Raw genomic sequence first — 27,850 nt, 5'->3', positions numbered from 1 at the left:
TGAACTATCTACCAAGAAACAGAACAGAGAACCATCTCATCAGCGCCACCTATTAGAAGTGGCTCTCTAAAAAGCCTTGGGATTAGGTGGTGCTAGCAAAATAGTTATTTTTCTTGGGAGATATCCTTTTGCATATTATGTTTCTATAATTGCTTTATTTGGATTTTCAAATGTCAATAAATAACAAAAGAAAAAAAAAAAACACCAGAATTCTTTTTTTTCCTTTTTATTTCAAATTAAACTTTTTTTTTACTGCATTTCTGTTCAAACATCAATTCTTTAATAAACATTTTTAAAATAAGTTCTTTTTAAGCTATACCAAAAATCTATTCCAAAAGAGCTATTTAGTCTAACCTTCCCCAATGCTGGCTGCCAGGAATGTGACAGCATACATTTTTAGAAACTGGCCATTTGAATTTTTTATTTTGCAACAAAAACAGGACACTTTACATAAAACCTTAATTAAATCTTTATTTTTTTTCTATTGTCAATTTCCAAAGTTTTAAATCCAATATACAGATTGCCAGCATTTTCTAGCAGCCGCATTCAGATGCTTAACAGCGATGCAGCTTCATGGTATGTAAAAATATCACAAGCTTGAAAAACAAACTGAAAAATTTGATATTCTTTTTCTGAGATACCACCAGTTCTGACCTCAATTTTATTATAAAAAAAAAAAAAAAGATACATCCTAAACACAGGGTAATCCAACAACCATTGTGGCAAAGTCAAGTTTAAACAACAAAAAAAATAAAAAATGTTGACATCTGTCAAACTAAGAAAAGTTCAAGTCCGCATAATGTCAAAAGCAAAAAAAAACAAAAAAAAACACCCAAATGTTCAACCCCAATATACATTTTAGTGCATGACTGACAGTGCCAAAAAAACCACAAAAAAAACCAAAAAAACCCTAGTTATCATTAAAGAAGTCGTTAAGTATACTGCACTTATTTTACGGAGGGGGAAAAAAAATCATTTTGAAATTCTGGTCTAGCTCAGATTCCCTCAGATTTCACATTTATTTATTTTACTCATTTATATAGCGCTGACATATTCCGCAGCGCTTTACAGACATCATCATCAATGGCTGTCCCCAATTTAGCTCACATGGTAACATGTCTGTATACTTGTCAACTTTTTAGATGGTTTTAAACATGTAAACATTTAAACTTATTTGGCCGTTTGCATTTTATATGATTGTGCAAAAGAAAAAACATTCAACATCGGGGTTTACGTCTTTTAAAATTTGGTTGATCTATTTAGTCCATGTTAAAGTCTTGCCGTTCAGGCTTTATGGCATTAAAGGGGCAAGTAATCATCACAAATAAGATTCTCCATTGACTAAGGCAATATTTTTAAAATTGATTGACTGTCCAAAAATGGCTAACTTGCATTATTTGCAGGTGATAGCTGAGGCAGACTTAGCTGACCACATTGTGTTGGATACATTTACGATTGTTTGAAATATTCTTAGTTGTTTCTAAAAAATGACAGCAAAGACACCCACACCGAGGACAGTACAAGGGAGAAAAAAAAAAGAAAAAAGGGAACAGCAGACGTCTGCCACTAGATCTGTGCCTACATGTGAATGGGCATTGCAGGATAAGAAATCACAGCTCAAGGGTTTAGCATTTTATCTTTATTGTGATAAAAAAAAAAATTGACAAGTATAGCAACCAAAATAGAGGGCTCTTTGGTGCAAACAGTCCAAATTGTCTACAATTCCCAAAAAAATTTCAATAAAGAAAAAATAAAAATCCCACCGTCCGAAAAAAATAAAATAAAAGAAACAAAAAGAAAAATCTGCTGTTGGTAGAGGACAGCAGCTCTGTCTGGCTTCACGTTACAAATCTAAAACAGCTGTTCTTAATAAGCCAATAAATATATCATTTGTAATCAGACATTGCCTGAAAATTGTGTACAATATTCTGGACCAGAGATGGTTCTGTACTCTCATGCCACTGAAGAACATGAGCTCATCTAAAGGCAAAGACTGGTTATCTCCCAAGGACAACTCCTTCCTGTGAGATCAGATGGTTTAAATGGTCTTCTTGCTAGGTTTCTTGCCTTTCTTCAGGGCCAGCTTGTTTTTTATATAGCCACGCTTCCTTTTTGATGTCTGAAAACAAGAGGGGGGGTGGGGGGGGAATAAAAATAAATAATTTTTTTTTATTTTTTTTTAACAGCAAAAGAGGACATGTAATAAGCACTATATTCTAGCTATCTAAGTTACCTTCTGGGAGATACATGGGCACTGGGCATATTAGACATTCCATGTCCAACAAATAAAAGACAAATTCAGGCGTCACATAAATGTAACACATTACTTATTATTCAAAACCAGCATGTATTAGCATATTAAAGGGCTTCTGTCACCCCACTAAACATTTTTTTTTTTTGTGTACTTCTAATCCCTAATACTGCGATTTATCCATACATAATGTGATTAATCATTTTGGTTCAGTAGATTCTGCTAAAAACTTACTTTTATAATATGTAAATTACCTGTCTACCAGCAAGTAGGGCGGCTACTTGCTGGTAGCAGCCGCATTCTCCTATCATAATGATGCCCCCTCCTCATGTTGATTGACAGGGCCAGCGGACGGGATCTCTCTCTGCTGGCCCAGTCTGCATTCAAAATCTGGCGCCTGCGCCGTACCCGTCTTCAGTCGGCACAGGCGCACTGAGAGGAGGACACTTGCTCAGCCGCTCCTTCCTCAATGCGCCTGCGCCGGGTGTAGATGTGACATCATAGGCGCAGGCGCCAGACTGAAGACAGGTACTGCGCAGGTGCCAGATTTTGAATGCAAACAGGGCCAGCAGAGAAAGATCCCGTCCGCTGGCCCTGTCAATCAACATGCGGAGGGGGCGTCATTATGATAGGAGAATGCGGCTGCTACCAGCAAGTAGCCGCCCTACTTGCTGGTAGACAGGTAATTTACATATTATAAAAGTACGTTTTTAGCAGAATCTACTGAACCAAAATGATTAATCACATTATGTATGGATAAATCGCAGTATAGGGATTATAAGTACCCAAAAAAAAAACACCTGTTTAGTGGGTTGACAGAAGCCCTTTAAAGGGACTCTGAGAAGTTTTGACCATGCCAAACACAAGAAGTTGTATGAATATGAACTTTTATTTGGCCACATTCTGCTCCAGCAACTGACCAGGAGGTGGAGCTTCACAGACTCTTCAGTCTGCCCTACTAGGGCGTCATCCAACCAGGAGACTACGACAGCCGTCACTCCGAGCAGAGGGGGAAGAGCTGTGAAGTAGCATTCACAGTGAAGCTCCGACTCCAGTGCACTTAAAGGGGTTATCCGACAAAAAGTATTACTATGCCATGAAGAGAGCATTTTAAATTAAGTATTGTTGTATTTCATGCTATAAAAATATTGTAATTTTTTATGTACATTACAGTTTTTTCTCTGGAATTAGAAAGTGCCACTTGTCCTGCAAAAAATAAGCCCTCATACGGCTATGTGAATGAAGGGGGGAGTTATGGCCCCAGAAAGGCAGGGAGTGAAAAACGAAAATGCAAAAATGAAAAACCATTCAGGGCTGAAAGTGTTAAAGGGCATAATCTGGTAGAATAAAAGTTCATATTCACACCACTCTTGTTAGAAAAGCTATACAAAAAGGTATGTTTGTACTGCTCACGAGCCCCAACCTAGGGATGTTAGCAGTTTAGCATGGTCAAAACTTCTGACAAGTTCCCTTCAATTATCGTCAATAACTAAACTTTCCCTTTAAGTACAAGGATAAGGTGTATTGTGCAACAATTTATTACTTTTAATGCCTGTTAGGGCTAGATTACACCTATTGATCCTGTACCTACCAATAGCTAAAACATAGCTTTTAATTGATACTGCTGCTAATACTTGAATAAGTGACTAACTAAACTAAATGGTTAAAACTTCCAGCGCCCGCTGGCCTTTCAATATCAGTTTTAAGTGCACTGTCAGGATGTCACCTGACCAGGGTTGTATGCTACTGTGTGATTCCACACTAGTGTCTAACTGGCTGCGCGCTGCCAGTGTAACTTGTGGACACTGTGTGACTACTAAACACAGTAGTAATAGGCTTCAGCGGTATGCTGAGTTAAGATTAGAGGCTCACACTGCCCCCCGACATGTTTCGCCGTGTACCGGCGTCTTCAGGGGTAAGGGCAGAGTGAACACTGCCGCCGATTACCCGTTCATCCGGCAATTGAAATTTTTCAACAGGTTTAAAAATCATTGTTTGCAAATGATGATCAGTATTGGGACAAGTGACAGCATTAGCAATCCCTCCTCCCTATACTGTGGAGGAGATTGCTGCAGGACAATCGTCTGCTAATCTGCAGGTCTAATACAGCAATTAGAGCCCTTTTACTTATACAGATGATCTGGCAGATTATCGGGAACAGTGGAGAGGGGGAAGCATGTATATGCAGCAATCACCTCCGCTGTATGGGGAGAAGTAATCGATAGTGATCTCGTCCCCATAGAAAACATTGTCACAGCACAGCAGATCACAGTTCATACTCTGCAATCGTCTGCACAGGAACAGTGCTTTTCTGAGCTCGTAGATCAGGTGGTTGACGGCACCTTTTACACTGGCAGATTATTGGGAATGAGCGTTTATGCAAAAGCTCATCCCCGATAAATTTGACTAAACATCAATCCATGTAAAAGGACACTTAAAGAGGAGAGCCAGCTAACAATGACCACTAATGTCACATAGGTGTGTCAGAGTTCAGAACAACACTGTGGACCAGTAAGCACGGCCAGGGACGCTATATCTCCCTAACTGCACACTGGGTAAATGTAGAAGCGGCTGGGCCCCAGGCGGAGAGCTCTTTGGCGCACGTCCTTCCGCCACCAAGGATCGCTGGGCAACATTCTTTGCCTCCTGTAGCCTCCTCCTCCTACTCGACTGCAGAAACAGCTGCAACTCAGGAATGCCACCAGAATGGCGGAGCCATCAACTATTGCAGGACTTAAGCCTCTTTCACACTTGCGTTGTCCGGATACGGCGTGTACTCCACTTGCCGGAATTACACGCCGGATCCGGAAAAACGCAAGTGTACTGAAAGCATTTGAAGACGGAGCAGTCTTCAAATTGCGTTCAGTGTTACTATGGCAGCCAGGACGCTATTAAAGTCCTGGTTGCCATAGTAGGAGCGGGGGAGCGGTATACTTACAGTCCGTGCGGCTCCCGGGGCGCTCCAGAATGACATCAGAGCGCCCCATGTGCATGGATGACGTGATCCATGCGCTTGGGGCGCACTGACGTCACTCTGGAGCGCCCCGGGAGCCGCACGGACGGTAAGTATACTGCTCCCCCGCTCCCCGCTACACTTTACCATGGCTGCCAGGACTTTAGCGTCCCGGCAGCCATGGTAACCATTCAGAAAAAGCTAAATGTCGGGTCCGGCAATGCGCCGAAGCGACATTTAGCTTAAGGCCGGATCCGGATCAATGCCTTTCAATGGGCATTAATTCCGGATCCGGCCTTGCGGCAAGTCTTCAGGATTTTTGGCCGGAGCAAAAAGCGCAGCATGCTGCAGTATTTTCTCCGGCCAAAAAACGTTCCGTTCCGGAACTGAAGACATCCTGATGCATCCTGAACGGATTTCTCTCCATTCAGAATGCATTAGGATAAAACTGATCAGGATTCTTCAGGCATAGAGCCCCAACGACGGAACTCTATGCCGGAAGAAAAGAACGCAAGTGGGAAAGAGCCCTTAGAGACACACAAGAACTTACCTTCTTAGATAAATACTTCTGTTTAGGGACAATGTTGGTAATCCTCGGTTTATGGTCAAGGGCTTCTCTGTTTTCTAGCTGTTTGACTTTGTATATTCTGACGAGCCAGTGCTCTGAAGTGAAAGCCTCTTCCAAATGTTTGAACTTTATATCTTTATTCCCAATTTCTGCATTACGGGTACGATCAAAGCCTGGAGGAGTTCGAAAGTCTAACTGCAGGCCAATGAGGAAAAGAAATGTACATCAGCGGAATAGAGGAAGAAATCAAAGTCAAAAGGTTTATACTGATGACTACAGTCCATTGCACCTCAAATGCATTTATTTATTTCTTGGAGAGCAGGATTGCAGTGTAGCACCGCGGTCCTGTATAGTTTTTACGATAGAAAAACTTAACCAAATATAAGTTTTAAAGGAGTTTTGCAATATTCACATTTTGATGACCTATCAAACATCTGATCAGTAGGAATCTGAATTCCCTGCACCCCCACCAATCAGGTGTTTAAAGAGGCAGTAGTGCTCTGGCATCACCCTAGGCCAGTGAGGTCACGGTCATATGGCCTAGTTGCAGCTCATTCCCATTAAAGTGAATGGGCCTGAGCTGCAATACCAAGCACAGCCGCTATACAATGTACAGCACTGTGCTTAAAGGCTAGGAACACCTTTGGGGGCAATTTATTCTTATTATTGCATTGTACTCCTTTTGCGCTAATAATTTTTTAAGTTGGCCTTTATTAAAAATATGGCACCCTTTTTTCTGTACAGAGCTGACATGCTCTAGTACCAGCCTGTGGATTTTCTGTCTTTTCCTTCAGACCAGCAGACGGACTCCCAATCTCTGCTCTCTCACCTAATAAACACTCATTATAGCTCGCTTCTCATCTTACCTTTATCACCTCTCAGTAGTTTAGAGAAGGTTTATTGGATGACCAGCACAAAGTGAAGGTACCAGTCACACAGCTAGAAAAACAGCTCAATATTTTTAATAAAGGCCAATTGAAAGAAATGACTAAAACTACTTTCACACTGCTGTTTCTGGGTCCGCTTGTGAGATCCGTTTCAAGGCTCTCACAAGGGGCCCCAAACGGATCCGTTCAGAATGCATCAGTTTGGCTCCATTCCGCTCTGGAGGCAGACACCAAAAAGCTGCTTGCAGCGTTTTGGTGTCCACCTGGCGATGCGGAGCCAAACGGATCCGTCCTGACTTACACTTTAGACTGAGACTTTTTTTTGACCGAGTTATGCAGACGGATCCGTACTGAACAGATACCAGCGTTTGCATTTATAGGTGCGGATCCGTCTGTGCAGATACCAGACCGATTCGCACCTAACGCAGGTGTGAAAGTAGGCTTAGCCAAAAATGGGTAACATGCCATCATAAAATAAAATTGCCTCCAAAAAGGTGTACACAACCTTTATTAGCTGCGAGGAGGTCACAGAGCATCGCAGCCTCTTCAAACAGCTGATCGGTGGGGGTGCCAGGAGTCAGATCCCCACCGATCAGATATTGATGGTTTATCCTGAAGATAGGTCATCAGTATAGGAGTCCTAGAAAACCCCCTTTAATTATCATTACTTAATACAGCTAGAATTGTAGAGTTCATCAGCCACAATGATCCTGTAACTAATGGATGAAATAAAAATTCTGACAAACGATTTTTCATGTTTGTAAATGCTCGCCCATAGTCTGCTTTTTAGACCTGGTGTGGTGGTTCTCCAAATCATAGAATATTTTTGCAAGTAGTATTTATTCGGCTATATTCACTGAGCCCCATTTACTAATCCATATCTAACCAGTTAAGAGACCAAATGATATACACTACACAGGAAAATAATATTCCCTCTCTGCATAGAATTCTGCCAACTCTGCTTTAAGTCTTCTACTTCAAAGAGTGGAACCTTAGACTGTAGTGAACGGGTCTCTACATACGGCATTTACCTGCATTTCACCAAACCGATAGTATGACATTTTATACATGAGGCAGTTGAGCAATGTTGGAGAGCCGGCCTTGTCAACTCGGAATTCACCTTGGGGTGTAAAATAATCACTTTCCTATTTGAAATTTAAAATGGATAAAAAAAAAAGAAAAATTAAATTTATCTTTATATTACATCTTCTACAGTGAAGCAAACAAAAGTGGATGATGAAAAGAAAATACTTGAGAGAAAAAGCATAAAGCAGCTTGCTGAATCCCAACCTTTTACAGAAGAGACAACTCTACAACGTACAAGAGAGCTACTAATAGTCTGACATTTTCACGTGAAATTGCTGCTTGCAGGGAGTAAAACCTTTGCATTCACTGGCACAGAAAACCGCGGACTGTGGGTATAACGTCCCTTTAATAGCCAAAGGCTTATTAGGTCTGCATATATTCTTACCCTGATATCCTTGGGATGCTCTCCTTCCGCTATTCTAACCATCCAGAGAAACTTATTGATGTCATCTCCAGAGTAGCCGATCACCCCTCCAAAGATGATCAGCACATAATCTACATCCAGGCTGCGCATGATTTCATAAGCGGCTGACTCGTTTGAAGACATGGCTTTCCCGACCTGGAATAAAATTGAGATTAAGAAGTGTAAATTTCTAAGAGCAGGCACAGAAGAGAGACAGTGCTATCCATTTATGCCTACTGATCATGACTCATCTCCACAGGCAGGAAAGTCTTCGTTTTACACCTTCCCACTTATGTTTCCATCGCTCAGAGAGAATTACATAATAAAGAACGTTAGAAGATATTTTTTTTTTGTGCGCACGCCTTTGAGGTCTACAGGGAAACTGTAATATCACTAATAGTGAATCAAGCAATTAAAGGGGGTGCCCAAGATAAATAAAAGCCGAGGCAGCATTAACCCCTTTAAGGCCAAGCCAATTTTCACCATAAAGGACAGCCACATTTTGCAAATCTGTCATGTTTCACTTTATGTGGTAATAACTCAAAAGCTTTTACTTATATGAGCGATTCTGAGGCTGTTTTCTCATGACATTGTACGTCCTGTTAGTGGCAAATTTGAGTCAATATGTTTCACCTTTATTTCTAAAAAAAATAAAAAAAAAATCCCAAATTCAGACAATTTGGAAAAATTCTAAATTTTTGAAATTTGAATGTCTGCTTTTAAAGCAGATTGTGATACTAGTAGTTGTTACTGTACATTTCACAGATTTCTACTTCATGTTAGCATCATTTTGTAAAATAATTTTTTATTTTTTTTTAGGACGTTAGAAGGATTAGAATTTTAGAAGCAATCCTTAAAATTTAAGAAAATTTCCAAAACCCACTTTTTAAAAAGGGAGCCTTTCACCTATACTGACCGTTATAGAACACTAACACCATTATCAGCATTATAGTCCCCATATGTGAATGCTACTTACTGTTTAGCTGGCCGTCGCTTATTTTCTTTAAAAAAAAAACACTTTTATTCAATATGCAATTAGGTCTGAAGGTGCCCAGGGGCGGCGTTCAAGCCGGCCGGCTAGATCAGGATGTTGGGGCCGGCACATGCGCAATAAACGCTCGGATGCTGATGCCAATAATGAGTAATGCTGTGCGCAGGCACGGCGATTCGGATGCACGGCGCAGGTGTGGTATTTCACACTGAAGGGAGGAGGTAATCAGAAGAACCTAGGGCGGGCCAGAGTGGTGAAAGGGGAGGGGTTTCAGATGAATAGCGAGGAGGGGCCTGGGCATCTTCAGACCTAATTTGCATATTGAATAAAAGTGTTTTTTGAAGAAAATAAGTGACGGCCAGCTAAACAGTAAGTAGCATTCACATATGGGGACTATAATGCTGATAATGGTGTTCGTGGTCTATAACGGTTAGTATAGGTGAAAGACTCCCTTTAAGGACCAGTTCAGTTATGAAGTCACTTTGTGGAGCTTAGGGTACTTTCACACTTGCGGCAGGACGGATCAGACATGCTGTTCACCATGTCGGATCCGTCCTGCGGCTATTTCGCCGTGCCCCCGGGCCGCCGGACTAAAATTACTGCATGTCAGAAATAGCCGCAGGACGGATCCGACATGGTGAACAGCATGTCGGATCCGTCCTGCCGCAAGTGTGAAACTAGCCTTAGATAGTAGAAACCACCCATAAAGGACCACATTTTAGAAACTACACTCTTTACGTTATTCAAAACTGATTTTTTCAAACTTTGTTAACCCTTTAGGAAAAATTGAGGTGAAATGTCAAAATTTCACTTTTTTTGCAGATTTTTCATTTTAATCTATTTTCCCTGTAACACAGCAACTCAATATTTATTACCCCGATTCTGCAGTTTACAGAAACACCCATGTGGTGGTAAACTGCTGTATGGGCACACGGCAGGGTGCAGAGGGAAAGGAGCGCCATATGGATTTTGGAGGGCAGATGTCGCTGGGATAATTTTAAGTTGCCATGTCACATTTGAAGTCCCCCTGGATGCAACCCCAGAGTAGAAACTCCCAAAAAGTGACCCCATTTTGTAAACTACAGGATGAGGTGACAGTTTTATTGGTACACTATTTTGGGGTACATATGATTTTTGATTGCTCAATATTACACTTTTTGTAAGGCAAGGTAACCAAAAAATGGCTGTTGTGGCAGTTTTTATTTTTCTTTTTTTACGGAACTCTGACAGATCATGTGTTGCTTTTATAAAGCAGGTTGATACGGATCAAATGTGTATTTTTTGTTGTTTCAGTTTTACAAAAATATTTGTGTCTTTATTTTCTAAAAGCTACATTTCTTTTATTTTTCTGCTGATAGTCTTGTGCAGGGGCATCTTTTTTTGTAGGAAGAGCTGACATTTTTATTGGTACCATTTATGGAAACATGATTTTTTGATCATTTAATGACACTTTTTGGGGCAAGGTGACCCCAAAAAATGGCTTTTTTTTAATTAATTTTTTAACAGCGTTCAACTGAAGGGGTAGATCATGTGATATTTATACAGCAGGTCATTACAGACGTAGCAATACCTAATATGTCTATTTTTAATTTATAGTTTAGTTTTATGCAATAAAAGCATTTGTGAAAAAAAGAAATCATGTTTTTGTGTCACCATTTCCTGAAAGCTATATTTTTTTATTTTTCTGCCGATCGGCTCAGTTTTTACAGACGCAGCAATACCCAATAGGCCTACTTTTTATTTATTTCAGTTTTACGCAATAAAATAAATTTTAAAAAATTAAAACTTTTTTTAGCATCTCCATTTTCTGAAAGCCATATTTTTTTCTTTTTTTGTGCGACGTAGCGGCTCATTTTTTGCAGGAGGAGATGGCGGCTTGATTGGTACTATTTTGAGTTGCATATACCTTTTTGATCACTTGGTATTACATTTTTTGTGATGAAAGGTGACAAAAAAAAAATGGCATTTTTTGCATAGTTTTTATTTTTTTATGGTGTTCACATTAGGGGGTGTGTCAATATTTTTAAAAAGCAATTCATTACAGATGTGGAGATACCCAATATGTCTAATTTATTTCAGCTTTACACTATAAAAGCATTTTTGATAAATAAATCATGTTTTAGTGTCTCCATTTTCTGAAAGCCATATTTTTATCGTTTGTGCGATTGTCCTATGTAGGGGCTCATTTTTTGCGGGAAGAGACGACTGATTGGTACTATATTGGGGTACATATGTCTTTTTGATCGCTTGGAATTCAATTTTTTGTGATGTATGGTGACAAAAAAAAGTGTCTTTTGGTACAGTTTTTATTTTTTTTACGGTGTTCAACTGAGGGGATAGATCATGTGATATTTTTATAGAGCAGATTATTACGGCCGCGGTGATACCCAATATGTCTACCCAAATTTTTTACATTTATTTCAGTTTTACACAATAAAAGCATTTTTGAAGAAGGAAATCATGTTTTACTGTGTCCATTTTCTAAGAGCCATATTTTATTTATCGTTTGGGCAATTGTCCTATGTAGGTGCTCATTTTTTTGCGGGAAGAGACGACTGATACTATATTAGGGGACACGTCTTTTTTATCGTTTGGAATTACACATTTTGTGATGCAAGGTGACAAAAAATAAAAATAGCATTTTTTGCTCAGTTTTTTTTTTTTTTACGGTGTTCATCTGAGGTGGTAGATTATGTGACATTCTGTATTGTACTGAATTGAACTGTCAGCGTCTTACACAGCAAGACGCTGACAGTTGCCTAGGAGACCCAGCCTGCCGACTGGATCTCCTGGGCTTCCATAGCCGGCGGGCTCCATCGGCTCCCTTTTACCACAGCGCGGGGGACCGATGGAGTCAGAGAGAGCACTCTCCCTTTGCAAACCCTGCATGTGTCGTGGCCAGCGCTGACTGCGGCATGTGAACGGGTTAATCTGTCGGCATCACTGCATACAGCAATGCCGGCGGATGCAGCAGGGGCCCGGCTATCAGTAACAGCCAGGCCCGTGCTGCTGATTGGGCGGGTGCAGCTCCTAGTTGCAGCTCAGCTCCATTCAAGTCAATGGGGCTGAGCTGCAATAGCAAGCACTGCCACTATATGATGTATGGCGCTGTCCTTAGAAATCCACCAGGAGCCTGCTTCGCTCACCAGAGCTTTGATGAGCACAGCGGCTCCCTGAAACGGCTGATCAGCAGGGATGCTGGGACTTGGACTCCGCCAGTGTGATGACCTATCCTGAATATAAGTCATCATTATCTTTTCCAGGATAGCTCCTTTAACAGTTCAGCCCGAGCTAGGCGCAGGCAGCAGACTGAAGGGTGGAAGTGCTGCTTTAAATCCTCATATCTCAGGTTGGGTTGAAGCTAGAGATATGGGTCTCACTGTTAGAACTGGATCAAGAGTCATAGATGGAAGTCAAAGCAAGTTTCAGCTGCTTTCGCTCCTAACCAGATTTCTAACAGATATATCCCCTGAGATATCAGGAATTAAAGCAGGCTCCCATTCAATTGACTGATCTTTAGCAGCCGTGTGGGGAGGGGGGTAGTGGGGGAGCTGACAGCCTGCAGTATAGAAGTGAAAAAAATTTTTTGTTTTAAATAAAAGGGTACATTTTCCAGTGACTATCCCAGGTGATAGGAAGGAGCTCACCCAGCAGTAGGGCCAACCTTCAAATGGCTTACCATTAGGGACACCTTCTGGCAAAAGTTTGTCTGAATTACAAACACACAGTTGTTCTAGCATTACAGTAATCAGCCATTAAGAAGCGCATAAGACATAACCAACATCATGTATTATACTTTACACAGTTAATATATTTGGGTTGGCTGTGTGCACAAATCTCAACAGTAATGAAAACAGTGTGGACACGCTGCCGGGTATAAGATACAATGGTCCCTCAAGATACAATGGCCTCAGGATACAACATATTCAGCATAACAATGGTCTTTTCTGACCCACCGTAAGTTGAACGTAAACTCAACATACAATGTTTCTCAGGTCCAACCAACAGGGCCATTTCACTGGTTTTGGTTGTCTAGTAGCACCTCTGCATGTTCTGTACTGCCCCTTGTCCGAGCCAGGATGAGCTGCAGCTCCATTTTATTTTTCTGGTATATGAATTTACTATGCAAGACTCCGAAGCGCTTCCCCTCACCATAGAAAGTTATTTACAGCTTTCAGCATCTATTCCTGTTTTAAGTAAGGACTAGCTTTATACGTCTTTGTTGTCTGCTTATTTTTCTTAAAACTTCACATTCTCTTATCGTGGGATGACATTTGGGTCTTTGGAACCAAATACTGGTTTTCAATAGAGTAATGGACTCAAGTTACAATGGTTTCAAGTTACAATGGAACCAATTAACATTCTAACTTGGGAACCAGTGTACTATCCACCACACTCTCTATAGCCAATAACAGAAAGACTGATGTGTCAGATCATTATATCGGTAAGCTCTTAAAACATTCAGTCTTCTTGGGTTATAACCACCTCTCAACTTCTTTTCCCATACTGCAATATATCGAACAACCTTTAAACATAAGCAATGGAGAACAGTCTTTCATATCCAGGGTTCCTCACCCTCCTGATCATTTGAGGAGTCTCCACCCTGCATGAGTAAGGGGGCAGAGACATTTTCCTTATATAAACTAAGGAGTAAAGATATATTGGTAATTATTAAACACTTCAAAATCTTAAAAGGGTATTCTGATGCAATCATTTTAAATAAAAATGGGCTCGGAGGGAGCAAAAATAAAACTGAATACTTACTGTACCCAAGTAATCCCCGCCCCTCTCCAATTCCACTTCCTTGGTTTGACATACTGCAAATGACTTGGCCTGCCCACTCTCGGACAATTACTGGCAGTGGTAGGTCATTGGAGTGTGCAGGTCAAGTAGTTTCTGGAGAGGAAGTAGAGATGAGCAGGGAACGCAACAGCGACCAGACACCAGCAGCACTGGAGGATCATTAAAGGGAGTACTCAGTTATTTTTGCCCTCTCCAACAGCATTTTTATTTAAAAACTTGGTACCAGAATACCCCTGTAAGGAGAGGTAGATCTAAAACATGCTGAAAAGCTGACAGAGCTGCAACCTGGCCAGTCCTGGCCTAACCCATGAACCAGATATACAGTTTCTATACACATATTACATAACCCCACTTGACTGATATGGTTGGGTTCCTTCAACTCCTACACAGACAACCCATGTTAGCAAATGTTTGTATGTCTTGGTGCATAATGCAGTGTTTGGTGAGATGTCAAAATCTATAGTTTTTTTGTTTTAATGTTTGTGTTCTTTCCAAGCCAAGAGACCTTTTTGTACGCTTACCAATGCTATATGACTATTATTCCACGTGTTATTGTCTACCAGCGTTGTCCGATTAGCCATTCCTGCTATCTGGTAGCCATAATCCCACCAAGACATCACACGAGCATGTTCATCAGTATTTTGCCTAAGCCAGTAGTATGCTTCTCTGAAGTCATCCAAGATGTTTCTTGTTCTGAAACGAGACTGATGGTGTCAAACAAAGTATTGGCGGCAATTTAAAATTAGGCTTCTACCCATTTAAAAAAACAAAACAAAAAAAACACATTGAAATAAAAGAAACCCTTTACTCCTTTTGGCTGAATTTTCAAGGTATACCATAGTCTTTCAACTGGTAGAAGGCACAACGTCCACAAGCTCCCAATAGTGATCACTCCTAGCTACAACATACGGTTACAGTGGAAGATTAAAATGCAACAAAGCCTGTTTACTCTAGCAATTTCAGACAAAGCAAAACTGCACATTCACACGAACAGGGATTTAAATCCTTATTCTGGAGAGGAGAGAGATTCATCCAAACCAATCCCTAATGGTCAACTATGCATCCAGAACGGCTGGAGTAAAGCACGGATGCAGCCTAGTTTAACTTTCATACAGTTGTTCCTGGCTTATTAGTCTTCATCAATGCAAGATATCGAAACCATGGCGGTAGGGTTTAGCAAGTCCCACTGAAGTATACAACATTAGAATTAAAATGTTAAAAAGACCCATAAAGAACCCTTTCTTCACAAACATCAGGCTTCTGGTTCTTACCCATCATGATTATAAGAAGCCAGCACAACGCTGGGACTTGAGTAGGCATTGCTAGTCACCCATGTGCAATGTACAGCAAACATCATCAGCAACATAAGCATCAACATGGTGACCACGCTCTTGATGTTGGGTCCCAGGCCTTCTTCAGTCTTCTCCTGCTCAGAAACATGTTTTCTCACTTTTCCAGCCTGAATGGACACAAAGACAGAATTTGATGCAGAGGTCCTCATATCATCTATGCCTTAACAGAAGTGGGTTCTGAACGGCTAGTAATTACTAGTAAAACAAGTCATGGTCTTCGCAGGTCAAAGCTCTTTACATCTGACTGACTAGGAAAATGCTCAGCTCTAATTTACTCTGAAGGTCCTGATAAATTGCATAAATTACAGTTTACACAACATCTAAAGTCCTATTGCTTCCAATAATGTAGTTACCGGTAAAAAAAAAAAAAACGCGCAATTTAAATACTTTACAAATGTATTCTTCAACATGAGGTCACCTTAGACAGCAGTTAGGAAGAGAGAAGTAACATACATTAGGATCTGGGATGGCCAGGTACTGATTCACCTAACCCCTTAATGACTGCTGTGCTTTTATGGCAGCTGTTCAATGAACTTCTGAATAAGATTCCAGCACTTTCTGCTGAATACTACACGTGCCCAGGCTGATTGGTAACTCCTCCCGCTACAAATTTTTTATTATTTTTTTTAAATCGTTCACTGTTACAATCTTAAAGACCCGTATAAAACTTGATTTTCTTTTTTTTATTGCACGATTGCCAAAAAAAAAAAAAAAGCCTTCTTATGGCTGGATTTTCTAGGGGGAAAAGGTTCATGGGAAAATTGCGGTTTCCATGGAGACTGCAAAACTAACAAGCATCACAAAAGAAGAAGTCCTCACTGATAAATGCATATTTGTAAGTTGCACGTAATGTGCCAGGCATGAACGGTAAACTAAACAAACGGTCCAAACTCATTAAGAGGCTAAATACAATACGAGAGAAAAGCACAAAAAGTTATGTGCCAGATGACTCCTGTGATGACTTTTTTGGTCAAATCTAAGGACTTGCTGTCTCCTTCACAGGAATCAACCAGAAAGCAAAACAACTTTGAGCAATAGGCTCCCCACCAAAAAAGAAAACTTTACTTGGCAGTTTCCCTTTAGGGCATTACTTGAAGTCTCTCTACCGTCTTACTGATTTCCCTTAGAAGGGTTAGGGCTCCAGTAAGGCTGTGCTCCCGACACCTCAAGTAACTGAACAGATCACCTCTGCTGCTTGTAGAACGTGGCAGGAGCACTGGACCAGCACAGCAGAGAAATGGGGAGTATAATCAGGTTTTGTTTCCATTATAAGACGTTGGAAGGGTTGTCAGATGTTTTTAATTATCTCTAACAACCAGAGTGCGCCAGACAGGCAAAAGACCGAAATCTAGGTCATGTTTCTGACTCATTCTATGAAACCTATGTATAAAGACAAGACACTAAACAATAATCTAATATTTCACGGTCACATGCCAGAAAATTACACTGGTGGACTCCGTGAGCTTGATTCCCAGGTAATCCCTGACACAGCACTCTAATGCAATACGCCATGGGTTTTTTAAATGGCCACCATTTAGAAGGTTGTGCAAGTCTCTAAGACATTTACAGTCAACATTCTCCAGTGGTTTGATCACATGTAAAATGATTACTTTTGGGTGGAGTTCCTCTTTAAGCTGGTTGTTATGGCAGCAACCCCTGATGCTGCTGCCCCATTCCTCATATGTGCCCACCGATATGCAGTGCCACAGGTGTCTGGCATCTGCATATCTTCTTCCCTCTACGGAAACATGCTAATTTGGCCAAATGGAGAAGCGAGTGGTTTGACGGCTGACGTCTTTGGTCATGTAAAGAGAACAAAATTCATCTTCTGCTCAAGCTCTCTCACTAGAACAGCGTATTACTCTGCCGTGTGTCAATATACCCATAAGGTCCCTTTACATTGGGCCCACTCCGCAATCAAGAATGGACTGTTCGTTCCCTATAACTGCCTCCTCATCAGAAGAGGCGAGAGCTGCTTTTACATGCACCAATGATCTCTCCTGAATGGGGACAGACAAGCGATTGCTCAAATTATTGTTTCTGGGCTGCAGGTCCCGTTTACACAGCACGATAACAGGGGCAGTATTTGGGAATTAGTATGCCTAGGAACATTGGACCGTGTCTTGACATGAATCCGGTCAGGTCAGCTGAAAAGGATAGGTCGTGTGTTGAATGGGTTGTCACAAGATGTACTTGACCATCTCTAACAGTCCCCAAAAGAATGCTCCAAAATATCTTCCATGTTTTTTTTTACTTCTGACTTTGGCTTAAAAAAAATAAATTGGAAAAATACTGATCAAAATCAGCATTGTGTGTGCGAGACCTAAGAGGAGGACATTATGCATACAGTGTCTGCTATAAAAGCAGTAACAGGCCATCGGCACCATCCTACCGTGTTTTTCTTTTTTTAAACGCATTGTTTATTACATGGTTCCCAGAACATGTATGAGCAGTAAGGACCAACCCGGAAGACGGGTCAACTAGCTCTGTTGTTACCTTGGCAGCACACAGGATAAGCTGAACTCATCAGATGCGGTATTGCTTTTCCCAAACAACGCCGGTTATTCCCTGGTGCCCTCTTGGCAGACGAGTGTTCATAATGTAATACTTACACAGCAGCAGGTAATCTAGCATTCACCCCGCTGAGTGGCAACCAGCATGGAAAATAATCTGACATTCAGAACGATAATTGTATAATCAACCTGTTATCCCCCGCATCCTCTGCCTAGCCAAGTTCTTTCATTTTGTTGAGTAATTAAAAGTAGAGAAAAAAAAATAAAAAAAGTGAATTGCCATTGTCTGCACTTCATTACCTAACTTCTTGGAGAGGTGGTTGCACAATGCGGAGATTAAACACCGCTTCCAACGTCACATCAATTACAGCGAGCTATGCTTATAGGGGAAAGACCGGGAATCAATGGAAAAGACGTCTGGAGCAAAACAACATCCTTTAAATATTCCACTGCGAGTAGGTTAAAGCGGCTCGTGTTCTTAATGACTGGCTTTCCGATCACTGGTACTCAGATAAGGTATCTTTTAATTGCTCTGGGACGTATGTATTCATTCCGTAAAATCCTCAGCAAGGTATTTAGTCTGGATCATAAAGCTGCAAGAGGTTGAAAACCAAGGCTGCTCTACATATATTTAGGCTACTTTCACACTTGCGTTGTGAATTCTGGTATTGAGATCCGGCAGGGGATCTCAATACCGGAATTAAACGGATCTGTTTTGATTTTGCACATCAGGACGCATCAGTTACGGAGAAAAAAAAACTGGTCACTAAATACATTGAAATTCAATGGGCAACGGATCCGTTTTTTTTAGGCTCCCAAAAAAATAAAACAAATCAGTCACCAACTTGCAGCGGATTTGTGTCTGACCACAAAACGGAATGCTAACGGAATGGATCTTTTTCCATTCAGAATGCATGAGGACTAAAAACGGAAACGTTCTTTTCCGGTATTTAGATGCTGTGCTGGATCTCAATACCGGAAAACAACGCAACGTATAAAAGTAGCCTTATTCTGAGGTCTGTATTACCTCACAACTTCTAAGGGTCTTGTTCAGGGGGATTAGATTATTTTCAAAAAGGCAGAACAGTGTGAAATAAGTCCTACGTTACCGATTCTGATGCTTTCCAGTCCTTGATGGCCTCGGCTTCCTGGTCCCTCTTGACATTAGCCAATAACTACACAGCAGTGACCTACCTCAGCCAGTGATTGGCTGTGTCGAAAGGGACCCAGAAGCAGAGATCAGTGGGGAATCGGGAAGCATCTGGACATGGGCAGTTTTTTTATTTTTATTTTTTTAGCCTATTGCTAAAAATATGCAATCTCCTGGACACCACGTTTATTATACAGGGGTACGCTACCCTAAAAAAGGTAAATGTAAACTCCATCCATTGCCAATAGGTCTGAAGGTTAATATCAGTTTTGGCTCTTCTACCAGGCAATCATAAGGGAAGCCAAGGCTCTTTGCCAGGTCCGTCCTACAACGGATGGTCTGTTGGTGGGTTCTGTCGCCGACAGGATGAATAGCGATGCATACAGCACCATTCCATCCATCACATCTGGTAGAATTTGCAACAGAACTCTGAAGGCGACCCTCTAATGCAGGGATTGCCAACCTGAGGCTCTCCAGATGTTGCAAAACTACAACTCCCAGCATGCCCACACTGCCAACAGCTATCAGCCTACAGCAGGGCATGGTGGGAATTGTAGTTTTGCAACATCTGGAGAGCCTCAGGTTGGCCATGCCTGCTCTAATGCAACTAAGGCTACTTTCACACTAGCGTTTTTTGTGGATCCGTCATGGATCTGCAAAAACGCTTCCCTTACAATAATACAACTGAATGCATCCGTCATGAACGGATCCGGTTGTATTATGTCTTCTATAGCCATGACGGATCAGTCTTGAACACCATTGAAAGTCAATGGGGGACGGATCCGTTTTCTATTGTGTCAGAGAAAAAGGATCCTTCCCCATTGACTTACATTGTGTGCCAGGACCCATTTGGCTCCGCTTCGTCAGGCGGACAAAAAACGCTGCAGGCAGCGTTTTGGTGTCAGCCTCCGGAGCGGAATAGAGACTGAACAGAGGCAAACTGATGCATTCTGAGCGGGTCCTTTACCATTCAGAATGCATTAGGGCAAAACTGATCAGATCTCACAAACGTAAAGCCAAAATGCTAGTGTGAAAGTAGCCTAACGGTACATTCACGTGGAAGATCTCCGCTGAATATTGCTGCATATTTCACCGTTCGGTGTCAAGGTTATGGTCAGCACAGCAGCTATTAAGAGACTGCAACGACAGAGGAAAGCACTTGAATGAGAAATGTACAACACTAATCCAAAAGGAAAATTCAGCTTTTCGGTGGGGTCTTTTTTTTTCCTCTAATCTCTTTATTTAGCGTTTTTTGTTGTTGTTTTCTGTACATGATTATGGGGCAGCCATCTTGTCTGAGGCTGCTATTAACAGCAGTTCAGAGATACTTTCCTATGTCCTTGCGGCTGCGGAAAAAAACGTATAGAATGGAAATGATGCACTGACGTCTATGGGAGAGTCTTCTGGGCATACTCTAACCTGTGCAGAGGGCACTGCAGGGAGGGAGAGCCAATGATTTAAACAATAGTTCATTTTCTGATGACACTTTGTGCTATGAACAGCTAAAGATTCATATATTCGCTAAAGCAGTAACTGTCCTTTAAGTCATGGTACAGCCTACAAGTTGGGCGTTTCTCAAATTGTAAATGTACCACTTGTCCATACAAGATGAAACAAGCTGTGCTGGAGCAGAACTCTAAGGAGCACTCATCACCTTGTAAGTGCAGGCTTCATGGATGTATGTGGAAAGGTTTTCCATAAGCAGGGGGGAATAAATGAATATGATTTGTGAAAATAATGGCCACCAAAAGGTAAATTTCTCTAAAGATAAATGAGCAAAAATGCGAAAAACTATAGTTTCTCCTCCAACTGTGCACATTTTAGCTCTAACAAAAAACCACACAATGCAATAATAAAAAGGGAAAAAATATATAAAAAAATATAAAACAAACCGGGTCAAGGAAGGACCAAAACAGGAGATAAATTCAACTTCTGACGGAGGAGGACATTTCTTGCAAGTATAAAAGGCAAGGCAAAGCATCGCAATTACCTTATCATAAAGGTTTCCTGAATTCCTTTTATCATCCTCATCACTACTGTCTTCTATTGGTGGGTTTTCTCTTTTCATGTCATCACCCAAATAATGTTCAAAGACATTTGAGAAAGCAATGGCAGAAAGCATGCAGACCACAGGCGTCAAGGTTAACATCAAACGGACCATCACGCCGGCAAAATATACCGCACTGATCGCATATAGAGCAACTGTGGAGGAAAGGGAAAAAAGGTATATCAAACTGCTCCACTGCTAACATGATAATTACCCCTAATACTGCGCGCTGCTTAGAGGCGACTGTCCTGCAGTCCTGAAACGATCACATTAACAGTGTCATGTTGGTAAAAGAACAGTAGAAATAACAGTAGAGGAGTAGTGCACATAACTTGTTCTGGCAGAAGAGATGACACAAGGTAAAACAAGCAAGTTATTAAAATAAATCGAAGAGCTGGAAAACCACAACGACTGGTAGAGCATATAATTGAATTGCACAAGCAAGTGCTGAAACAATGCATTACAGGTGAAAAAGCTTGAAAAGGATTGAAGCATAGGATATCTTTCTGTAGTAGAATATAGTTTTGTAAGGTATGGGTATGGGCAACCCGTCACAATGTGCCTCGGTGCCTGCAACCCCACCGATCACTAGAATGGGGCTCTTCATGAGTGAAACTGACAGGGCATCGTAGCCTCAATGATTTCAATGGGGTTGCCGTCTGTGTCACTTCGAGATAAAGTACTCTCCAAGCCAAGAGGAAAAAGGCTGAAGTGGCAAGAGTGATTGCCAGAGTGCAAGAGTCTCTTCAGTGTAGACTGAGGATCTTGACATGGCGATAACCTCATGTCTCAATGATGTGACAGAAGGCGGATTAAGGCGGACCGACATAACCTATAATTGCCATCAATGGATTTTAAAGATGACCTAGCGTCACTCTCTGATAGGGTTCATATACACGATTTCATATAGATGCATAATAAGCTTTTGCTGTAGGAGGATAATATTTTGTCAGTCTCCGTACGTATGGAAGGTATTGCTTCTAGGGGAAGAACATGTCCGTACAGTGCAAATTCTGATAAAGACTGTATGGCAGTGCTGTACTAAGGAGGTCTACAAGGCTGCACGCTCTGGGCTGGGCTGTATCCTCAAGTCCGTTTCTTGTCAGTAAAAATCTGAAAAACCAAAAAGTTCTGGACAGTACTTACCAAAAACTCTCTCATCATTGATATTCTTTATGCAGAACCAAAGTCCTGCAGGAAAGGTACAGACTAATATATGAAGGTCAAAGAAGAAAGAAACCCAAGTTGTTGGCTGATGTTCTGATACCGAAGCAATAATGGGGATGTGAATTTTTGCGTACCTATAAAAAGGGACAGACGAAAAGAGACAAAAAAAAAAAATCACAAAAACAGCTAATGGTTCCTCTACAGGCTTCTAAGGATTAAAGTATACCACAGATGACAGCAGTGTACAACGTTCTGCAAATTGTATGGTCTACAATACCCAAAAATATCACCACTCTCCCATTAAAACAAGGCAATGAAGAGACAAGAGGCGCAGGTAGATTATCACCACATGAGGGAATCCAGCATTTTAACTGTCAATTTGCTTTTCAGATTTCTCCGTGTGAAAATCGTTGGCAAGAACCAAACGCTGAAGTCACTGAACCTGATGTTAATAATGACCTCCTAAATACAGACTAAACTGTTTGGCCACTCTTAAACCGCTAAGCTGTCGGTAATTTTCCAGAGATCTGAGGTATAAAGACAGCGATGATTACAGTTTCAGTCCAGAACATTTTAGGTAACACCTGCCAAATGCTTGGATACCGGCTGCATCCAACAAGGGATGAGCCTCACAATTTTACAGGTCAGTTTGTTGTACAGATGTCTGATCCTCCCCGGCTGTTGAGCTGGCCGGGCTTTTCCATCTGGAGAATGTAATGAATCCAGCCAGCTACCGGGAATGTAAAATATCCCAGGCCAGCAGGAGCAGCCTGAAACCATCCAGTTTACTGGTATTCGGTTTTACCCTCTGACCACTACAGTGTACAGTGGTAGAAGGCTTAGTTCTACGTGTTGTGGTTTCTGGCCTCAAATCGTTCTTCTGCCAGCCAGTCTTAACAGAAGTCACCGTGCTCTGGCAGATCTATAGCAAGATGAATACGACAGATGGCCAAATCTAAAAGAATCGAAAGTAATCTGTACGATTTATCAGGAAGTCTAAGATTAAAGAGGTTGTCTCATCTCAGACAATGGGGGCATATAGCTAGGCTATGCCCCCATTGTCTTATGATATATCGGGAACGAAGCACTGCAAAGTGGTGGCTGGAGGACTCTAACCTCCAGCCACCACCAAGCGCTCTCCCCATAGAAGTGAATGGGAGCACATTGCAAATGACCACCCACCGCTCCCATTCACTTCGATGGGCCCGACGGAAATAGCCAAGCCAGCGCTCGGCTATTTTCGTCAGTCCCATAGAAAATAAAGAGGGGGGCGCTGTGCATGCGCAGTGCACCCTCCACCACTTTGCGGGCTCTGTTCTCAATATATCCTAGTGATATGCCCCCATTGTCAGACAAGACAACTCCTTTAACATGTTAAAATGTCTAAACCATTTGTTGGTGGTTCTGACGGAGAATGGGTGAGCGTTCATGACCTGTTCTCCTCCTGTTCATCTCTGAGAACACAGGTTGTCTAACCTCTGATTAGTATATGGCATTTTTGTATTGAAATCCAGTAGAGGCAAACTAAATAATAGAAAAAGCAGCCATCGGATGCAGCCGCTAACCTTACCCTGTATCCCAAAGGGAATAAAACCGGCCACTCCAAGGAGCGATGTACCCTGTAAAACAAAGATCACGCATATTAAACAAATGTATACAATTTAGAATTTAATTGTCATTTCATAAAACCTTTTGACACATAGTGACATTAAGAAATTTTGATCGATGAGGTCCAGGTGATGAGACCCCCATTGCTTTCTGAAATGAAGGAGCAGAAGTGCTCAGGTGAGCCTCTTAGGCTATGATCAACTTTCCTAGGCTCTTCTTGGACTCCCAAGCGTCTCGTATACGTATGTACAGAAAGTATAGGGGTCCACACAGAGAAGAGCCAAACAGAGACAGAGACAATCACAGGCGAAAGAGCACCAACCTCAGCAGAGTGCTTCTGCCCCTTCGCTTCAGCACAGAGACCTCACTGATCAAAACTTGACATGCCAAAAGGTATCGTTAAAGAGAATGTGTAATCAGAAAATCAAATTTTTAAAGATTTTTTATTTTCCATGTCACCATAGTAGTTAAATCTAAAATCCTGCAATTTTAGTTCTGGTCATTAAGCCGAAGCATAATAGGCACCACTTCAGTATAGATAACCTTTCAGCAATCATCTTATTATCATCACAGGCAGGATTACAATGACAGGTAACACCAATACAGAGATAAACACAGGATCCTTTATTCACAATAGCTGATGGTCACAGCTTATCTACTCGCCGTCCCTGCACAAGGACCTCTACACAGGTCACAGAGCATCCCTAGAAAACTCTCCTTTAGAAGTCAGGGTTTTTGCTCCAGACAAGTTTGCCAAGTCCTGAAAAAAAATTCATATAATATACTTATTTTGGAATTACGTCTAGATCAAACTATCTTCCAAATTACATTCTCAGAATCCTACTGAACCCAACTACCAATATTTCACCTGTATACTACAGCGAGTCTACCGACAGTATACAGGAGCTGATGGAAGACTGTGTGGCACATAACGGTGCGGTGCTATGTACATGGCTTTTATGCGACATGCAGGGCACGTTACCTGTGTATGTTAAGTAGATAACGGTCAGGAACACAATCCCAGCAGCGAGAGACACTCCCAGAAAGAAGAGAGTCTGGAACTCCTGCTTGGTCAGCTTGTCTCTCAGGTACTGTAGGAAAGCATATGCCTGCAGCAGCGCAAAAACTCCTGAAACAGACAAAGACAAGTCACCTCCAACAACAGAACGCTAAACACAAAGCGTCAACGGTCCCCAATATCGGGCAGTGTCACAGGAAAACCAGAACCGTTTTGTCATTTTATCAAGTGGGATTTCCTGGAGCAATCCTATACAGCTGCCCAGTGAGATACTGACAAAGGCCAATCTCTTCTGCAATAATATATATATATATTAAAGTGGTTTTCCAGGACTTAAAGGGGTTGACTCCAGCCGGGACCAAGTGCCTTCATGATTTACACAGGCACAAATTGGTACATAGCAGTGTGATGGGGTCTCCATTCCATTTGCTTGGCACCCATTTCAAATTATCATATTTTCTGCTCAATAACAGGCACCCCCCCACACACACACTTTTTGGGGGGAATGAAGATTAATATACGTAAACATACTTAGCTGAAGCATGGTGACTTGGATTCACCCTTAAAGGGGTACTCCCACAAAAATATATTGATGTGCGATGAAAAAGGAATTTTAAATAAAGTATTACTACAATACACAGATTGCTAATTTTTTTTTACTGTACATTATATTTCCCTCTGACAGCGCCCCCTGCTGTTTATCCTTCTGGAGGACTAACATGCTCAGTAGCTGCCCTGTCAGTCAGTGCTGTGGTGGCGATCGCAGACCACCTTCGCTCACTCATCCCAAAGCGCTCTCTTTAAGCAGCGGAGAAGGAAACTGCTATTACTGGACTCTCATGTGCAATTTTCTATGTAGGGGCCACAGGGGTTAACAAGAGCTGGCTGCAATGCATCCTGGGAGATGTACGTGCTCGATTGTCTCATGTGGCCATCCATAGAAAAGGAATGGCAGAAGTCCTCCAGATGTGAGTGAAGAGAGAAAAGGTTAACGTGACACTGGAGAGTAGCTTTTTTTTGCGTTTAAATAGTTAAATATTACGCCAGATTCTTTTATTTCAGTCATGGGATAACCCCTTTAGGGCTTCGTCCACATGTGGTGGAAAGGCTGGATATTTTCCATCTGGATCTACGGGTGGAACATACATGGTGCATTACGGTAGCAGCAAAGGGGCTGAGGTTTTAACATCTGTGTGTGAACGGACACTAAATCCTCAGCAGGTCAGATTCTCTCTGCCCTGTGTGGACGGATTACGTGCGGGAAACCCACTCCGTTTGACTCCAGCACTGCTGTGTTCTGGCCTCTGCTGTAATGAATCGTACTGACGGCATTAGAGCAGAGGTCCGACCAGAACACACAGCATTGGAAATCATTAGAACGCTGCGAGTTTGTCACAGGAGCAGCGCTCAGTCTGCGCCAACCATAAAGCAGCCCCTGGAGCACATATAGACGCTACTAACAAATATTAGGTACCGTAAGTACCGTAGATGCAATAGTAGAAAGCACAAAAAGGAGAGAGAAATGGAATTAGGCCCAAGCGTTACCGCGGTTTACAGCCGCTCTGCGGGCTTGTTCACAGCTTCTGATCTTACCTGCAGCTGCCATGTGCTCACTTGTACGGATGGGCTGGAAGCCAACAAAGGGAATTTGCATGGATAATATTAACCCCACGATGTAGAAAGTGCTGTATGCTGCAGAGGAGAGACGGAAGAAGAAAACCTAAGTGAGTCTCCGATAAAGATTCTGATCTGAACACATTCTTAAAAATTTGATGACAGCAAACAGTTAATCGCGTTAACAACCTAAACATGCAGTGGGGGAGCGTTGCACCGGGCGCCAAAGAGCAGAGTAGATTCCTGTAATGGAAGCAGTTTACTGCGGGGGACAGCAGCCTATAGTCCTGTCCTCGCAGTTCAGACTCAGACCTCCGGCAACTAGGCCTGAAACCTATGAGGCAATACAACGGAGCAGGAGACCTCACGTGCACCCCCGCGTTGGGTCTTACGTGATGGCACGGCGCAGGAGGGTACGGTGTGACTGTCTGCTCCAGCAGGCCAGAACTCAGGCCATAGGCAGAGACCGAGAGAAAAATCACAGGTGAGTATTTGTTTTAACGTATGTATATGCTAATGCAGGCAGTACTGGGGGCACAATGGGGGTGGGGAAGAGCATTTCAAATTATTTTATGCACTTAGTTAGCACTGACTTATACCGCAGCGCTTTACAGACATTAGCATCACACTGTCCCCAATGGGGCTCCCAGTCTAAGTCCCTATCAGTATGTCTTTGGAGTGTGGGAGGAAACCGGGGGGCATAATATACTAATACAGAGGGGGCCATTTTATGTATACACTAATACAGAGGGGGCCATTTTATGTATACACTACACTAATACAGAGGGGGCCATTTTATGTATACACTAATACAGAGGGGGCCATTTTATGTATACACTAATACAGAGGGGGCCATTTTATGTATACACTAATACAGAGGGGGCCATTTTATGTATACACTAATACAGAGGGGGCCATTTTATGTATACACTAATACAGAGGGGGCCATTTTATGTATACACTAATACAGAGGGGGCCATTTTATGTATACACTAATACAGAGGGGGCCATTTTATGTATACACTAATACAGAGGGGGCCATTTTATGTATACACTAATACAGAGGGGGCCATTTTATGTATACACTACACTAATACAGAGGGGGCCATTTTATGTATACACTACACTAATACAGAGGGGGCCATTTTATGTATACACTAATACAGAGGGGGCCATTTTATGTATACACTAATACAGAGGGGGCCATGCAGACAATTGTCACTGTGGGCCCGCCCCCGGGCAGCCCCAGAACTCAGATCAGCCATGGAGGTTTTGTGCAGGCTCTTCCTCCTTCAGGTGACATCTGCTTCATTATCTGTACCCATTATCACTGTGTTATCTGTGGTGTTACATAGACTTGCACCTGCAAGGTAAAAAGGGGCGTCCACGGGTTAGAGTGGGAAGGGAGGGGGTGCGCAATATATAGCTCGCCCCGGGTG

The 27,850-nt window shown here is 42.0% G+C and overlaps 1 protein-coding gene across 1 annotated transcript in view; it reads right to left on the bottom strand.

Moving 5' to 3' along the window:
• Positions 1-577: 577 nt before the first annotated feature.
• STT3B (STT3 oligosaccharyltransferase complex catalytic subunit B) overlaps positions 578-27,850 on the bottom strand; it is a 97,267-nt gene continuing 69,994 nt past the window's right edge. Inside the window, exons 6-16 of the mRNA XM_040433368.1 lie at positions 26,391-26,489; positions 24,762-24,908; positions 23,742-23,790; positions 22,151-22,305; positions 20,948-21,159; positions 15,214-15,401; positions 14,464-14,635; positions 8,131-8,304; positions 7,691-7,804; positions 5,755-5,967; positions 578-2,119 (exon numbers count right to left, since the gene is read on the bottom strand). Coding sequence (XP_040289302.1) covers positions 2,039-2,119; positions 5,755-5,967; positions 7,691-7,804; positions 8,131-8,304; positions 14,464-14,635; positions 15,214-15,401; positions 20,948-21,159; positions 22,151-22,305; positions 23,742-23,790; positions 24,762-24,908; positions 26,391-26,489 — 1,604 coding nt within the window. The 3' untranslated portion in view covers positions 578-2,038. The remainder of the gene's footprint in view (positions 2,120-5,754; positions 5,968-7,690; positions 7,805-8,130; positions 8,305-14,463; positions 14,636-15,213; positions 15,402-20,947; positions 21,160-22,150; positions 22,306-23,741; positions 23,791-24,761; positions 24,909-26,390; positions 26,490-27,850) is intronic.

Source organism: Bufo bufo, chromosome 5 (assembly GCF_905171765.1).
Source record: "Bufo bufo chromosome 5, aBufBuf1.1, whole genome shotgun sequence".
NCBI classification, from domain to species: domain Eukaryota; kingdom Metazoa; phylum Chordata; class Amphibia; order Anura; family Bufonidae; genus Bufo; species Bufo bufo.
Note: the sequence above shows the minus strand (reverse complement) of the source record. Positions and strands in the feature narration are given on the sequence as shown.